This window comes from Engystomops pustulosus, chromosome 4 (assembly GCF_040894005.1).
Source record: "Engystomops pustulosus chromosome 4, aEngPut4.maternal, whole genome shotgun sequence".
Classification (NCBI taxonomy): Eukaryota; Metazoa; Chordata; class Amphibia; order Anura; family Leptodactylidae; genus Engystomops; species Engystomops pustulosus.
The window spans coordinates 119,681,679-119,696,839 of record NC_092414.1 but is presented as its reverse complement, the minus strand read 5'-3'; the positions used below and the strand labels follow the sequence as shown (position 1 = coordinate 119,696,839).

General features: G+C 38.3%; 1 protein-coding gene across 4 annotated transcripts in view; it reads right to left on the bottom strand.

Annotated features, from left to right (window-relative positions):
* PHTF2 (putative homeodomain transcription factor 2) overlaps nucleotides 1-15,161 on the bottom strand; it is a 59,324-nt gene that overhangs the window by 27,024 nt on the left and 17,139 nt on the right. For all 4 annotated transcript variants that reach the window (XM_072147239.1, XM_072147236.1, XM_072147237.1 and 1 more), the window contains exon 3: nucleotides 3,626-3,682. In XM_072147239.1, the coding sequence (XP_072003340.1) occupies nucleotides 3,626-3,682 (57 nt within the window). The remainder of the gene's footprint in view (nucleotides 1-3,625; nucleotides 3,683-15,161) is intronic.

Below are 15,161 nucleotides of genomic sequence, written 5' to 3'. Positions count from 1 at the left end.
ATGTTTATTTTCCTTCAAAATGCTGACTTAAATATTTGAATTCAAAGTAACAAATCATCTTCTTGTAGAAGTCAATAAAATGTTAAAATTTTTAAAAATAGTGTGGCAAAGAAATGTGTATAATCGGAGCCAAGGCTATAGCCTTTGAAAGTACCAAAAAGAGGCTTTAAGTGTTGTCAATGATCTAGGCTAACTCATATCAGTTGCTAAATAAAAAAGACAAGGAATCTTTAAGACACCAAAATCTTGACACCAACAGAACACAAAAGAGTCTATTGACTAAAATATGGTCTGACTATCTGCCACTTAATGTCCAACATTTTGCCGCATGAAAATGTCCTGTGTGATTCACAATTTTTGATGGAATCTGTAAAAGAGGCTAATAACGTAGCCTTTGATGCAGATGTGAGCATATGGATTAGTATACACCAAACAAAATGACAATAGAATTGTACTCCAGAGACATTCATAACTCAGTAAAACGCATATTGATTCCATCTTGGCATCTCTGCCCATTCTGCTGCTTGAAGTCCAGTTTTATTTAAAGGGCACCTACCACCACAAATCTACCTATAAAGGTAGATTGGGTGGTAGGTGGATCATTGGGACGTGAGGATAGCCCTTTTAAGGGCTAATCCTCACGTCCCTGCACTTTTTTGAGAACTTTAATTTGATATTTATTCAAATGTACTTATGTGGCTACCGGGGCGTGGAGTAGCCGCTTATGAGATTACACGAGGCGGCTACTCCACGCCCCGGTAGCCACTTTACTCCTCCTACTCACCCATCTTCGGCGCGCAGCTCCGCGTAGCTGCGCGCCCTCGTCCGGCGAGCCTGCCGTCTGCGCATGCGCAGAAGAGCAGGCCCGCGCCTGCGCGGTCACAACTCCGAAACAGGCGCGGGCCTGCTCTTCTGCGCATGCGCAGACGGCAGGCTCGCCGGACGAGGGCGCGCAGCTACGCGGAGCTGCGCGCCGAAGATGGGTGAGTAGGAGGAGTAAAGTGGCTACCGGGGCGTGGAGTAGCCGCCTCGTGTAATCTCATAAGCGGCTACTCCACGCCCCGGTAGCCACATAAGTACATTTGAATAAATATCAAATTAAAGTTCTCAAAAAAGTGCAGGGACGTGATGATTAGCCCTTAAAAGGGCTATCCTCACGTCCCAATGATCCACCTACCACCCAATCTACCTTTATAGGTAGATTTGTGGTGGTAGGTTCCCTTTAAGTAGGGAATAAACTATGCAACATTGTGGCTAGAGAACAACAAATATGCGTATCCATGTAGCTGTAACCCACACGTCTGTTAACTTTCTACCTGGGGGGAATATATTTGCAAATGATAGACATAAGGTAATGTCAAATCCTTCATAAACATCATGCATTGTGAAAGAAAACACATGCTGCGTACAACACGTCTATTACTGAAGATGTGGACATTCACTTGTAATGTGCATGGTAACTACAGTTAGTAGCTCAGTAGCCCAGTAATGGAAACCTAGATCAGAGGTATCCAATGTGAAAGCCTGGGGCCCAGCTGGGAGGCCAATACAGTAGATCTGCCGTTGAGTGCTGTACATTATGCAGGGTGGTGCAATTGTTCCTTTAAAAATCACTAAATTCAGGGTAATGTCCTCAACATCTGGAGGCCAGGCTGAGAGATTGGTTGGGCACCTCTAACTTAGATATTCTGGTTTTGCAGTAAAAATCGGGTAAAATTCTGATAGATTAACAAATGTTACTGTAGTCTAACATGCAATTAAACAAACACTGTAATAATACTGTATGTCATTCTCAGAGGTATTCACACACAGACTGCGTTAGAAGCACAATATTACAATAACAGATTTGCAGGTTCCACTGTATCCAAGTAGTACTGCGATAGTGATATGAGGACCAAATCATTTCCAGTTAGACACCACAAAATCCACACTATGCAGGTGTGAACTACTTACCAATCTAATGAACTGTATACAATCATAAAAAACATACCATCAAAGAAGGAATTAGCTGGGGTTAGGCGTTTCATTGTAAATGCTGTAACCACTACGCATGGTTAAACATGTCCACGGAACCTGACAAAAAGAGGCCAACTAATAGCTCACATTATAAGCCAAGGACACATGGTCAGGTCTTGTGGGTAAAGGTTTTCAAGGTAAAACCTTGTGTTGTAATAAAAGGCAAGCACCACTGAAACACAGAAGGCCTGAATATGCGTCTTACCCTCAAATATATGAAACAATATATTAGATGGTTACTGACAGGTTCCACTGGTCTTCAGGCAGTGGTTTTATTAAACAGCTGATATAAGATGGTCTATGAAGAAAGCTAATCTAGTAGTAGACAGCGGCTATCTGTCTATCAGGTGTATATTATCTGAATACCTGGTCAATACCATCTTTAACCTTTGAAGATTGTTATTTCAATAGTCAGAGAGAGATGGCAGATCTGGTCTGCCTCACCCTGCGACTTCAGACGGGTTTTTATTAAAGCAGTTTTTAGGTAATACTCCCTGAATAATCACTGAATGCTGTTATTAGAGCTAAGGCAAAATGGCAGCGCCCCATAACAATGGAAAGAAAACTACAATCAAATAATGAAAACAAACAGCAGAAAAAAATGATATCCATCACCATGAAAATTAATAGTATTCTGTAAGCAGCATGTTATAGAGCACAGGAGGAGCCGGATTTAATTTCCTGACTCTAGATTTTTTGCTTCTATTCTCTGTCTATGATAACGGGGGCTGCTATCTTGTAGGAGCTCTAGTAACCTCTTCCAGGCCTCGTGGTCATATTACTAGTCTATAACATCATCTATCACAACGAAGTGGAGATGATGTAGTGTAATGGAGTAAAACAGTCTTACTAAAGAAAATTGGATTACTCTGAGCATAAAAATGAAACTTTTTTTTTTTTACTAAAGCTTATTAAAGAATGCAGGAAGAAACCACAAGTAATTATGTTATCCTGACTTATACAAGCTTTGATACACTGTTGACACAAGAATTGTAATACATAGATCATGTTACTAATCTAATAGACTATGAATTACAGGTCAAAAAAATCCAAATAAATAAGGGCCGCTGTATTCTAATGATTTTACCAATAAGAGATTAGAGGAAAAGATGTAATGTAATATATATGTATTGTATATGAAAACAAAGTGAAGTGAATGGAGTAGCATGCATGATCAGACAGTAAGCCCTTATCCAAGGTACATTTTTATAATTCACTGTTAGAAATATTCCTACAGCTGCTATTGTAAGTGAATGAGGTCTACACTTGAAGTTACACCCTTCAGTCTCTACAGTGACAAAAAATTACAGCAGCTCCCAACTTTATTTAGTATTTACTTTCTCATTTTCTGTGGTTCAAAATATCTAATCTTTGAGAGAAACTTCAGGAGCCAGGGATAACTGCTTTAGGAGATCAGTCTCCTCTAATGAGCTCATACAGAGGCATCATGCGGTAAACGTATATACTCTGGTGGCATTGGATCAAGGTAGATAACATTTCTACATTGTGACCATTGAGAGTTTATAGATTTGTGTCTTATGTTTATGAAGTCTCTTGGATGATGTTGCAATCCTTCAACTAAACTTTGCAATAGAGTAAACAGACCTACCTTGATTTCCCTTTGTTCCACAGATTTCTCCCATATTTGCTGGTCATATGCTCCAATCTGAGGGGAAAAAAATTACATTTTCTCTGAAGTGACTATAAACATGCCATTATTACATGGGTATTCCAACAAGTTTAGAAAAGACTTCCTCTTTCTAATACAGTATACTGTATATTGATAAAGGTAACTGCTCCAGGACCCCCTGTAAAAAGACTAGGCAGGTTATTTCAAAAGATAGCCAAGCACTGCACTCTATTTCCAAGGGTCTCGTGGTAGTAAACACAGTGGCCATGCACTACTGAACCGCTGCTCCATTAATATAGGGTACAAATGTCCCCACGACCCCTGAAAGTCAGCAACCTGTGATACCGCAGCATGACCACAAAGGCTGCCGTGGTGTTAGTCTCCTCAGGGACAATGCCTATATTGAAATATAGATATGGTATTTTTCAGACTATAGAAATCAAAGGTGCGCCTTATAGTCCAGTGTACCTTATATATGAACCGTACTTACAGACAACAGCTGCCTTGAACTGTGCACAGGTCTGCCACCTGCTGGTCATTCATCCTTATAATCAGGTGCGCCTTATAATCCGGTGCACCTTATATATGAACCTAGGCAGGCATAGATTGATAGTGCGCCTTATAGTTCAAAAAATACTGTACTTCATGAAAACATACATAGTAGATGTAATGGAGGTCAATCTAAAGGAAACCTACCATGAGGAATCTACCATCAGAAGGAGATCTGATGGTAGATTTCTCTAGCCTGCCTCGTCCCTAATCTGTAATTAAATGATCCTGGAACCTTACCTAGCTTGTTAAAAACTTTATTTTAGTAATATGTAAATTACCTGCAGAGGCTATTGGGGCGTGTACTAGCCTGGACAGACACTGGAAGAGAAGGTTACTCCAGACCCCAGTAGGCTCTGCAGTTAATTTACATATTACTAAAATCAAGTTTTTAACAAGTTAGGTTCCAGGATTATTAAATGACAGATTAGGGCAGAGGCAGGAGCAAACTACCATCACATCTACTGATGGTAGATTCCTCATGGGAGGTTTCCTTTAACAAGAAAAGAGTCACATAAATAAACCTTTATGGTTATAAAGCTGTTGTATAGCATTTATAGCCAAGAGCTGTCATAAGATTATTACAACCTACAAGCCCTATTAAAAGTACAGTTTCAATGCCAGTAGGCAAGATTTCTAAAATAAAAACTATATTCATGCTTCATATTTTCACAGGAGGAACTCTATTTCATTACAGCACATACCACTGAGGAACATTACACAATCCAAAAAATGAAATAAAGTTCACATGCCCCGAGGCAAAGACCTCACATTTAGTAAAGCTAAAGCGTCCATTTTAGGAGTTTCTTTTCTACAAGTCATAAGAAATGAATAACAATACATGTAAAATAATTTATAAAATAATGAATTCAAATTTCTATTATAAATTATACTAACAGCATTGTGAAAAAATGCAAGTCACAAGACAAAAGAAAGGAATTGTGATAGGTTACTTGGCAGTAATTTTGTCCCAGGCTGCAATTATCAGCTGCAATGCATCTGCAATGAAACTTTGTTTTACCCTTGTTCCTTTGACAACCCAAAATGATCAAAATCCAATTTTCACAAGGACCAAAAAATAATTTGTCTTGAGCTACAATAGAATATACGTTTCCTGGTTTAGGTCAATTAGGCTTACTAAAAATATTTCAATTTGCCAAATTCTAGAATGAGAGAGAATTTTAAGGCATTTTAGTTACTTTTTGCAAAGTCCAAAATTTAAATACGCTAAAATTACTATGCCTTTAAACAGTTTGGGACAGTCCATATGATGATGTCATGTCTTAGGAAGCTTCTGATTTTTTGGCAACATCGTCTGGTTTATTTACAACATCTGAGTTAATTAGAGACACGGCTGTGGATGTATTTGAGGTGGCACACCTGAAAAACACTGTTTCTTTGTGAAACATCATGGGAAAGTCTAAATAAATCATCCAAAAAATGAGGAAGGAATTGTCAATTTGCACAACGCTAGTTCATCCTTGGGTGCAATTTCCAGATACCAGAAGGTGCTTTGTTCATCTGTACAAACAATTATACACAAGTAGAAACAATATTGTTATGTCTAGAAGGAGATGGTAACATGAAAGAAGCATAAAAATGCAAATGCACACATGAACAAAGACCTTAGTTTTCTGAGACATGTCCTTTGGTCTGTCAAAACAAAAATTTAACTGTTTGGCCATAATGACCATTGTTACGTTTGGAGAAAAAAAAAAAGGGGAGAAGCTTGCAAGCCGGAGAACAACATCAAACCTGTGAAACACATGGGGTGGCAGTTTCATGTTGTGGGGTTTTTTTGCTGTAGGAGGGAATGGTACTACTCACAAAATAGAATTCTTTATGAGGAAAAAACATAATATGGCAATACTGAAGCAACTCAAGACATAAGCCAGGAAGTTAAAGCTTGGACACAAATTAGTCTTCCAAATGGACAATGACCTGAAGCATACTGCCAAACTGGTTAAGGATAGCAAAGTCAATGTTTTGGAGTCCCTATCACAAAGCGCTGATCTCAATCTTATTAAATTTATGGGCAAAGCTGAAAAGGCAAGTGCGAGAAAGGCAGCTTTACAAAAAATGGTTCTGTTCTGTCAGGCTGCATTCACACGTGGCATTTACTTTGGGTTTTAAAACGCAATACTACAGCACTAAACGCAAATGTTATCAGCATTGTAATCAGCAAAATCTCTGCTCAGCTGACGTATCGCGTTTCAAAATGCATTGTATACACCACCAGTGATCATAGCCTCAGTAGGAATGGGCCCAAGCTCCTACCAACTGTTTTGAGAATTTTAAGGGCAATGCTACCAAATACTCTCTCGTGTCTTAATTTGGAATTTGGCAAATGTAAACAATTTTGGTCATCTCAATTGACCTAAAAATAAAAAGGTTTATTCAAATTTCATGTCTGATATATTTCTATGGCTACATGCATACCATGTATGCCCGCATACATCGGCGCCGGGGAGAAGAGCAGGGGATGAGCACCGTGTTCCGGAGAAAGATGTCCTAGCTTTCTACGTGCGACGAAACGAAACGGTGCCGCGCGTGTGCAGCACTGTACCACTCCCGTACGGCACGGCGAGGACATTGAAGTGTATGGGGGACGTATATACGTTGGTCATATATACGTCCCCCAAACGTTCGTGTGAATGTAGCCTATAATAGATATTTCTGTGGGGACTTTGGGCCTTTACATTAATGGATGTAGAAATCTTATGGCTGGTTTCTTACTACCGATCTAGTACATGTGAATCTCATCTTAAATTCTGGAAGAATGTGGGAGAGGCAGAAAAGGAAAAAAAAACAAGGAGCTTGGAACATAAGCTGTTTTTCCGTGACAAGTTACAGACCTATGAAAGGAGTTTTTTTTTTTTTTTACCAAAATGGGTGTGTGTGCTTAGAAAATGTGAATGAGTTTTATAAACACTGATCTGATTTTAGGTTATCCAGAAGGTCCTAACCACAAATAAGGAATCCTGCAAATGTCATTTTAGGGCCGTCTTCACTAGATTATCATTTACAAGTACTTGCAGAGATAAGGTATAATAGAAAGAATTCCAAAAGTGTGACATTTTCAGTAATACAAATAACTGCTAGGCATATTAGATGTTCATAGATGGATATTAAGACAAGGCTTTTTTTTTTTATTCCAATTTCTTAACAAGGTGCATGTATATAGGGGCTGCTGTGACAGGGGACAGACAGTTTGATTTTACAGATGGTTGTGCGTGCAGGAGTGCATACTGGCCACGCATTGTGCAAACCTGTTGAAAATAATCTGGTAAAAAGGACAAAAATTATCAATATGACAGAAAATGATGATTTACTACATCAAAATTTAACATTTAAAATTATAAGACAATGTAAAATAATTATAATAAAAAAAGGGAAATGATAAGTCTAGACAGATTCCCACAGAAATTAATTGGCAGCTGCATCTGTAGAGTAATATCTCTGAAGTATGCACACATCACCTGTTTACATCCACAGACCCAGAAAAAGAGCCAGACAGCTTTTATGTCAGATTATTTAAAGAGGCTCTCTAGAAAACTAGAGCGGGATTTAATAGCGGTCGCTGGTCCCAGAGATCCTAGTCAAATCCACAAAACACCACACCCTCAAATCCAACAATGTGATATCTTTGTTTCCCAAAATGTTGTTGGCTTTAACCCCTACGGGACACAGCATCTTTTGGCCTAAAGGACGCGGACCCATTTTTCAAATCTGCCCTGTGTCACTATAAGTGGTTATAGCGTGGGAACGCTATGAGATATCCAGGGGATTTTGAGATTGTTTTCTCGTGACACATTGTACTTCAAATTAGTTTAAAAATTTGGATGAAATCTTTTGCGTTTAGTTATGAAAAAAAACAAAATTTGGCAAAAAATTGGAAAAATTCTATATTTTCAACGTTCTAAATTCTCTACTTTTGATGCAGATAGTCATAGCACCCAAATAAATTCATAACTTACATTTCCCAAATGTCTGCTTTATGTTGGCATGGTTTTTTTAAGATTCCACATATTTTACTAGAATGTTCTGAGGCTCAGAATTTAGGTATCATTTTTCACATTTTTTGTAAAATCACCAAAACCCGTACTTAGATGGACCTGCTCAACTTCTAATTGACACTGAGAGGCCTAAATAATAGCTAGACTCATAAATTACCCCATTGTGGAAACTACACCCCTCAACGTATGAAAAACCACTTTTAAGAAGTTTGTTAACCCTTTAGGTGTTTTATAGGGGTTAAAACAAAACGGAGGTGCAGTCTGAAAATTGTAATATTTTTTCACAATACACTCATTTTGGGTGGAAAATTAAACATTTACAATGGATTAAATGAAAAAAGGCTCCACAAAGTTTGATACCCAATTTCTCCCGAGTACACCGATACCCTATATGTGGTGGTAACCTGCTGTATGGGCACACGGCCGGGCATAGAAGGGAAGGAGGCGCCATCCAAATCAGATTTGCTATGTCACATTGTACAGGCTATAATTTTTTTCTTTTTTTATTGAGGACCTATAGGGGCTTATTTCTTTTGCCACATGAGATGCACTTTTCTGGTACATAATTTTGGGGCATCTATAGCTAATTGGTGAGATTTAATTAAAGCTTTGTTGGTGGAGGAAATGAAAATCGTCAATTTTTAGGAACATTTTTATGTGGTTTTTTTTTGGCCGTTAACCATACCATAAAAATAGTATATTATTTTTATTCTATGGGTCGCCACGATTACAAAAATACTTCATTCATATATATTTTTAATTTTTTCCCATTTTTACTGAATAAAAAGTAATTTGGCAAAATTGTTGTTAATTTTAGCATCACCGTCTTTCATATGCATAACTTTTTTATTTTTCACCTCACAAATCTGTTTAAGGGCTTATTTTTTGCGAGAAGGATTGTTCTTTTTAGTGGTCTTATTTTAGATTGCGTAACTTTTTTAAATCACTTTTTAGAGCATTTTTAAAGGGCATTAATAAAAAATCATCTTTTTTTCAGAGAGAGTTTTTTGAGGTTGTTTTTTACGGGGTTCACTTTGCGGATCTAATAACGATTCTGTTTTATTATGCAGATTGTTACGGACGCAGGGATACCAAATATGTGGGGGTTTTGTGTATTTTATTCAATTGTACTGAATAAAAACTAATTTGGAGAAAATCTTATTCATTTTAGCATCACCATCTATTCATATGCATAACTTTTTTATTTTTTGGCTGACAAATCTGGTTAGGGGCTTATTTTTTGCGAGAACAGTTGTTCTTTTTAGTGGGCTTATTTTAGAGTGCATAAATTTTTTTAAATCACTTTTTAGAGCATTTTTTATAGGGTATTAATTAAAAATTATCTTTTTTTCGGAACGTTTTTGCGTTTTTTTTTCTACGGCGTGTACCATGCGGGTCCAGTAACGATTCTGTTTTATTATACAGATTGTTACGGACGCGGCAATACCAAACATGCGGGGGGTTTTTGTGTTTTTATGTTTTTTATACTTTATTAAGTGTTTTTATGGGAAAGTGACATTTTAGGGGCTTATATTTTTATGTATTTATTTTTTATTTATTATAATGTGTAGTGTTAAGTGTTTTTGCATAATTTTACTTCTACATACTTGAACTTAAACCAGTGATACTCTGATCACTGGTTTAAGTTCAATACACTGCTCTACAATACTATTCTATTGTAGAGCAGTGTAAACTGTCTGAGCAAGCTTGCGCATGCTCAGACAGTTTACAGCCAGACCCGGAAGGGTTCTGGCTGCCATGGAAACCGGGCAGCTCCGGGGCACATGCCAGTCCTCGGAGCTGCCCAGGAGAGGATCGGATCCCCCGGTAAGCGGCACGGGGGATCCGATCCATAGGGGGAAGACCCTTACACGCCGCGGTCATGCTTGACCGCGGCGTGTAAGGGGTTAACACCCGCGATCGGAGTCGGCTCCGATCGCGGGTGTTAGCGCAGGCTGTCAGCTGTACTAGACAGCTGACAGCCGCTGCTTCTGGTACCGGCTCCGTTCGTGAGCCGGTGCCAGAAGCAGGACGTTATAGTGCGTCCTGGTGCGCTAAGTATCTAGCCACCGGGACGTACTATAACGTCCTGGTGCGCCTAGGGGTTAAATTTACATTATTGGTTTGAAGTAATATGATAACTTACCAAGTATTATCAGAGAAATGACAATTTTTTATTGAGTTTTTTTAAATGTAACTGTATGTTTAAGTGATTTTCCTAGATCCATAAGTTGTACAAACATTAAACAACCAAAGAACACATAGAACAACTAAGAAAACATTGGCCATCTAATCTGGCTCATCCATTGTGGAGATCCACATAAAATAGACAGTCATTCACATTTAAATGAAAAATAACAATCTATACTTAAAGTTCTTGAAGATACATAAACATAGTTCATACACTGCAGTCAGTGGGACAACATATACAAGACACACAGCAGACATATGAGGGAAAGGAAGGGGGGTTAAAATAGGTCCCTAAAGACGCTATATCCAGGAAATCAGGTGACATTCTCCTGTAATGCGGATGCCAATAAGAATCCCACGGTCCCCATACTTGAGGTTTGCTGATTGTTCAGAGAAGCAGGAATGATCCTTAAGTGCGGCCACACACAAAGTAACTAACAGACAAATTGTTGATACTTGTAGTCCTACCCTTGTATTTTGTACTTTGTCAACAATGTATATTTTGTGTATACTGTTTGTCTAGAGTGCCCTTAAGGCAATTAAAAATAAAATTTAACCTGTGTTGCTCTTTTATCTCAATGCACGAATCCTCACGACTATGTCACTGTTATATATATGCTACGGGGTCGGTTCCTCACCCTATAATCCAGTTACGGACCGGGATTATATTAAAGGAGAACTGGTGGCAGCTTATTGGTTTGATAACAAGGGTTGTGATATATCCGGAGGTTGTGTGGACAAATCTAAATCACTTCCTGCGCACTTCCGTGCATTCTGGGAGTGTCTATAAAAAAAAAATTAATGAAGTGACCTTGCATACCCTTCAGGGGTTCGAAATGTCACGTTTCCTTTGCCGAGTGCAAGGGAATAGCTAAGGAGAACACTTTGAGTTTTTAACAGTAAGAAGGGAACAAAGTTACAGTTTTCACAATCAAGGAGTACCAAAATAATTCTCTTTTGGCATGTATAATGGCAAGGCGTTCAGTAGTATCAACAAAGGATAAGTAAAGGTGGGTTAATAGAAGGAATAAATGGGAGTGTAGAAGTATAGTGAGAGGTGTGGTAGTCGGGTCATTCCAATTCATTAATTTCATCTGCTTATGTTGGGTATAAACATCTATCCATGGTTGTCAGACTTTGTGGAACAAGTCCTCTTTATCTCTTACTATTTACATAGCAGAAAAGTAAAAAAGGAAGTATATGAATATTACTCTGCATCTGAAGATAACTTGCCATAAATCTTGCACACAAATGAAGGAAACACTCACTATTGCTCATAAAGATTATCCCCCTAGTGCCCACATTTCCTGTGAAATAACTATAGCTAATATATTCAGTTCTAACAAATAATGGCAACTAATATCTGCTTTCAGAAGGTGCTGCAAGCTAGAACAGTCTTGACTTGAATAAAAACAAAAAATAAGTAAATAAAAAACATTCCAAGGGGTACACATGTTCATCAAATTCCATAAGCCCACTGATAGTGGCCTCATTCTAGTGGTCTGTCATTCGACCCTACACTAGTGGGTTCAGTCCTACGTGGCACTACCACTACAATTCTGCACAATAAGGGAGTGAGACAACCATGTTAATATGCTTTCCTGACTAAACAAAACCTTGAAGAGCACATGAGTGATATCTGGATCATATATACTACATTACACCATTTAAAATTAGAAACTTCTTTTATTGATCAGTATCATCTAAAAACATCAATGTAACAGTATGACTACAGTATATTGTCCTCGGGATTCCACTATTGCATCCACGCAACACAAATCAGCAGTTTAAGCAATGTAAACCCAGGTATCTTAACATGTATAGGTTAATGGAAGAATCCTATAAAGTGCCTGTGCAAAAAAAGTTAATAATCCAACCTAACATGGAGTTGTAACATTGTGGTAAAGTGCTATGTGCCTTTCCTAACAAGATAATGGTAGGATCAGCTTACCCATGCTGTGTGTAGCTGGGACGCCACCTTCTTTTCATGTTTATTTTAGCTTGGTGCCAACACAATGACCCAGTTGCCACAGAAGTTTAACCGGCTAATGACTGCCACTGTACAACTGTATGCAGCATGCTGCAATAGATATAGTTTAGAAGACATTCACTGAAATAAATTGCTCATACAGACAGTCCCCAACTTAAAGGGAACCTGTCACCAGAGGGCCATTTTTATCAGAGGACATGTTGCTATAGACAAAGTACTGTAAATACCAAATAGTTATTTTTTAAAATGTCTGTGCTATATGGTGTTAGAAATAAAGTATGTGAAACAAAAGAGAGCAGGGGGGGGGGGGTCAGGAGCCATCAAAACAGTGAATATATTACAGGAGTGTGGAGTGTGTCAATGACTGCCTTCTGGACATCTGTCAAGTCAGCAGTCCTCCCCATGATTGTGTCCCCTGCTGAACCAGACTAACGGACCCTTTAAAATCCTTGGGAAGCCTTTGCAGATGTTTTGGGTTAATTATTTTACTTTAGTGAGATGATGTTTATGGCTTACAGCCAAGGGAAGCCCAAAAGTCATTAACATTAACATAAATAAACACTTTAGAAAGTTCACCATGTTGGTAATGACTCTATAATATATGAGTTTCACTTTGTAAAATTGATTACTGAAAAAAACCCTTTTGCTGATATTCTAACTATTCACACAGTAGACTGCTGAGATCACATATTGGTCAGGTTGTGCAGTACATTTCACCAGCAATTAGCATATAAAATCACCACTACTATCTAATGCTGGATAAGGTTGTAGTTTATTATGCCGAATACTGATGAGAGCTTCCCCTCTAATTTTCATTTACATTGCATTTTCATCTGTATAAAGAGTATAATCTAAAATTTTAGGAACTGCACACTTGGGTAGCCAACTTCTATAAATGTGAGGATACATCCACTAAAGCTCCATTCAAGGCACAGTCAATAGAGGCTCTTGTCTCCATTATATATATGGAGGAACTATGTGACAGTGATGATGGGACATAAGGAGTCCTTCCATAACATCTGGTCCCTTTGGATAACTTTATGGTCCACATCCACCACTTGGTGGAATGTGGGTAGCACCAGGTCTAGAGTAGTCACTTAAGGTGTATCCATCCAACTCCCTACAACTACTCCCGACCCCTACCCTACCTATCCCCTATGTGTTTTGTCTTGTATGTCTTTGTCTTCCACTGACCTATTTGGTTAGTTATGGCGCCATTGGTCAATCCTAATGACATTTCTGTCATATGTAATTGTTGTTTATTATGTAGTACTTTATGACATGTACTGATATCTGCAATTGCTACCTTCACTCAGGTGTTGGTAGTTTTGTAGTTAAATAGCAGCAGCAGTCACAGTGTCCCTTTAAGCAGTAACTAAGAACATACAGATTTCTGTATATTTATATAATTTGTCAGCTAATGAATCATTTTGAAAGTAATTTAAAAAGTTGTAAAAACCACAATGGTGTGAAAACTACTTCATAGCTAATAGAAACACTTCCTAAATCCTAGCAGAAGGAATGGTGCAGTTTTATACATTTGGAGATGGTGGGTTAACATCCTTTGCAAATTGCTTCAACTCTTGAAGGTATATTCACACGACTGTCGGGGAAATGTGTGTATGTATATATATATATACACACCCCCTAGACGACTATGGACAAGATGGTGTGAATGCACAATTATCTGGAATCCATCAAGTTAGCATAAGAATGTCATTGTGTGTAATATGCATCTCATGGATCAATATCTCATCTCAGATCTGTCTCATCTCTCTTTCTACGTGTCAGATACTAGTACAATGTTCAGAAGGTAAATGTAATTGTATATAAACCCTGTACCCTGATAATCTAAGAACATTGTCAGCACACAGCATCTCATAACACAGAGGAATCATGAAGTGTCTGCCTAGAGAGTCCTCACCCACACCCTGAAACTTTACACTCACCATCACTGAATGATAGGAGCTAAAACAGCAATAAAACTGAGTAAAATTGTAAAGAAAGGGGTTAAAATGATCCTTATTGTGTAAACATCACTAGGGGATTGAGATTTGAGAATTTTCTTTCAGGGGCAAAACCCTTTAAAGGAGTTTTCTAGTAATACTGTACTGGAGATCTCCCTTTTCCAGTTGCGCTGACACTTCCACTGGTCACAAAAGTGACAATACATATGGATGTTACTTACAGTGAACATCCAGTTCTCTATTTTCTAGACACTGAAGCCACTAATAGCCTCAAACCCACAAGTCCTCCAAACCAGCTAGCAATGTCAAAAGAGCAGTGCAATATGGATAAGGCAAGAGGGAGCAGGGAGAGTAATATTCCCTGTTTTTTTTTTTATCCTGCCACCATTAATGGGACATACTCCTGCATTATGTTATCTAGTGCAGGGCCTGGTCTGCAGCATAACCTTGGTGCTAGTGTAGGCTTAGTGTTACTTATACCTTGTCCACTCTGGTTACAGTTGATCCAGGGAGTATTAGGATTCCAAATAACAAGTTAACAGGAAGACTATGACTGGTTAATCGATTGCATAGGATCTGATGAGCAATTGTCTAGCTATAGCTATGAATTGGCTCTGTTCCTAAGCAGATGAAAGTGAACATTGAGTCACAGTGAGTCTCTGTACATAGGGCTTATGTAATTTTACATTTACAAGCGGAAAAACTCCTGAACTATTTTAGTATTCGGCTTGTGGCCAGATTAGAAATGCACATTACAATTGCACGTCATTGGCTGTGGATTACAACAAATTCCACGTGAGCAA